General features: G+C 47.1%; 1 protein-coding gene across 1 annotated transcript; it reads right to left on the bottom strand.

Moving 5' to 3' along the window:
• Positions 1 to 622: 622 nt before the first annotated feature.
• On the bottom strand, positions 623 to 2,278 carry PtrM4_150120 (uncharacterized protein; the record flags this gene model as incomplete). The annotated part of the gene is made up of 1 exon (XM_066110035.1): positions 623 to 2,278. The coding sequence occupies one exon, from the start codon at positions 2,276 to 2,278 to the stop codon at positions 623 to 625; it is 1,656 nt and encodes a 551-aa protein (XP_065960018.1).
• Between the last annotated feature and the right edge of the window lie 325 nt (positions 2,279 to 2,603).

A 2,603-nucleotide genomic window follows, 5' to 3' on the forward strand; every position in this document is an offset into this window, starting at 1 on the left:
GCACATAATAAAGCCCGCGTATAATAAGAAGTAGCTAACGCCTACGTAGAGCGCGCCTAGACGTAAGCTCGCGCTGCCGCTATAGACGAGCTTACCTAAGTTACCTAGAAGTATAACTATATAATTACTACTAAGAATAGATACGCTTTACGGCTAGTAGTGCTTAAAGATAAGCTTATAGCCTTGCGTAAGTTAAACGTAAAGCTCTACTCTTAGATTAGTAACCTCTATAACAAGAGGAGTGTCTTATAATAGTACGTAGGCGTCCTAATAAATAGAAATTTATATAATATATGCCTAGCTTAGTTCTAGTTATCTCCTCCTTTAGTAACTATAAACCTGTTTATTAGCACTAGCACTAATAACTTAATACTGCCTCCCCCTATAACATGTTTTATAAGCGAGCCGCCAGTATAAGCGAGCCGCCACCTAACCAAACTTTTGTAACTTCAAAGCGACGCATCTCAATAACACGATAATACTATTGCTAGATATTAATATAACTTGGTTGGCAAGCGAGTCGGTCAGACAAGCGAGTCGGTCACCCCACCAACTTTTGCAACTTTAAAGCGATATATCTCAACAACACGATAATATTATTGCTAGATATTGATATAGTAGACTACTCTATATTAATAGTATTAGTGTTGCATGTGCGCGAGTTGTGCCCGGTCTCTTTGCATCTAGTGCAGCGCCTTTGAGCGCGCTGGCTGAGGCCTGATCGCGCTCCTCCTCGACGCTCTTCATGAGCAATCTGCTGGTCAGCCTCATTTTGAGCTAGTATATCCTCTCCAGTTCCTTTTATAAGTACTCCGTGCTTCTGTATACGCCTTTTAGAGCGCCGCCTACGCGCTGAGGCTGCGCTGTTAGCCTTCTCAAGACTGGAGATCCGATCGCGCATTAGCTCAGCAGAGAGCATTATCACCTCAGCGCCCTTCTTCAGCTGGTCAATTGCCTCAATAATTGATGCTGGTGATGAGCTCTTGTGCTGGCGCACGCGCTCACGTATTAGGCTTGACTGAGCTTCAAGCTCACGCGCGTTGCTCGGCGTTTGAGCTACCCAGGGAGCCTCTGGCAGAGCTGCTGCTGGAGGAGTAGGTGTACGCAGCTGTACATCTAGCTTTGATAGAACAGCCTCTGGTTGTAGAGGAATAAGGCCTGCGCCGCGGAAGGCTGAGCAGATGTTGGCTGGCGTGAACGCTTGATCAAATGCTATCTTGAATGCTGGCAGAAACTCTAGCTTGGTGATGTGGTTGATGTGGTTGCGCATGAGGCTCTCCACCTCACGGCTGTACGCGCGCTTCAATGGCGAGAAGCAGCCAACATCAAGTGGCTGGAGTAGGTGAGATGAGTGAGGAGGCATACAGAGCGTATAGATATTGTTCTCCTTGCAGAGCTCCTGGAACGCTAGAGATTGGTGGCTCTTATGGCCATTAATAATAAGCAGGCGACGCGCGCCTATAGTACGAGCCTGCGTGTGAGCGTTGAAGTGCTTTAGCCACTCAACTCTAAGCTTATTATTTGTCCAGCCATTGTTGCTGACTGCGATTGCCCAGTCGCGTGGGATCTCAGCTTCCTCGTACCAGGCTGATAGGTGGTACTGGCCAGCGAAGATGAGGAACGGTGGGACTGACCAGCCAGCAGCGCTGATAGCAGCGATCAGCGTTACCCACTCGCGATTGCCTAGCTGAAGAGTCTTCGGCCTGCCTCTCCTCTCTGCTCCTGTTATAACTAGCTGCGTTGTAATCTTGCCTATTATAAAGCTAGCTTCATCAAAGTTGTATATATCCTTATCACAGATACTAAGCTTAGCCTTTGTCTTCTCTATAAGCTCAAACCAGCTTCTAATAAGGGCTGGATTCTCACAGAGAGCTCTCTGCCTATCGTACGCTCGGTTGAAACACGTCCGAAGACTATCTGTCCGCTTGACAAAGTTGGCTGGCCACTTCTGCCCAACCTGGCCAGCGCCGCGCGCAGCCAGCAGCTTATCAGCCATATCGCGTGCAGCTGCGTAGGTAGGCGCAAACCCGCGCTGATCTAGCTGAAGTATATAGCTAACAATCACCTCCTCTTCTCTCTGGGTAAGCTTCCTTGAGTTAGGCTGGCAATCGCGTCGCGCGCGCTTTCCAGCGCGCCGGTCAATTAGGGTTGATTTTGGGATATCGAAGACTGTAGCAGCGCGTCGCGTACTCTGAATTTGGGCAGAATCTATAGATAAGAGAGCAAGCTGAATATCTGCTTCATTTGAAGGCACAAGAGGAGCGCGGCGTGGAGGCATTATGTGTTGAGATAGAGTAGGTGATTAAAGTTGGTGGGGTGACCGACTCGTTTGTCTGACCGACTCGCTTGCCAACCACGTTAATAGTTTTTACGCTATAAATAGTTAGAGTATATTTATTATACTAAAAACTAGTTAGCGAGCATTACACTAGTAACGCTAAGAGCGTTACTTCTACTAGGCTAGCGCTAATCCCTAATATTAATGCCTATAGCTTAGTCCTTTGCTTAGCTACTCTATATTTTCTACTTTACTATTATAATAACCCTTACTTTTACCTTTACTCCGCACTATTACTCCTTTGCATTCCCGCACAGTATACTCT

The sequence above is a fragment of the Pyrenophora tritici-repentis genome, chromosome 9 (genome assembly GCF_003171515.1).
Source record: "Pyrenophora tritici-repentis strain M4 chromosome 9, whole genome shotgun sequence".
NCBI lineage: Eukaryota > Fungi > Ascomycota > Dothideomycetes > Pleosporales > Pleosporaceae > Pyrenophora > Pyrenophora tritici-repentis.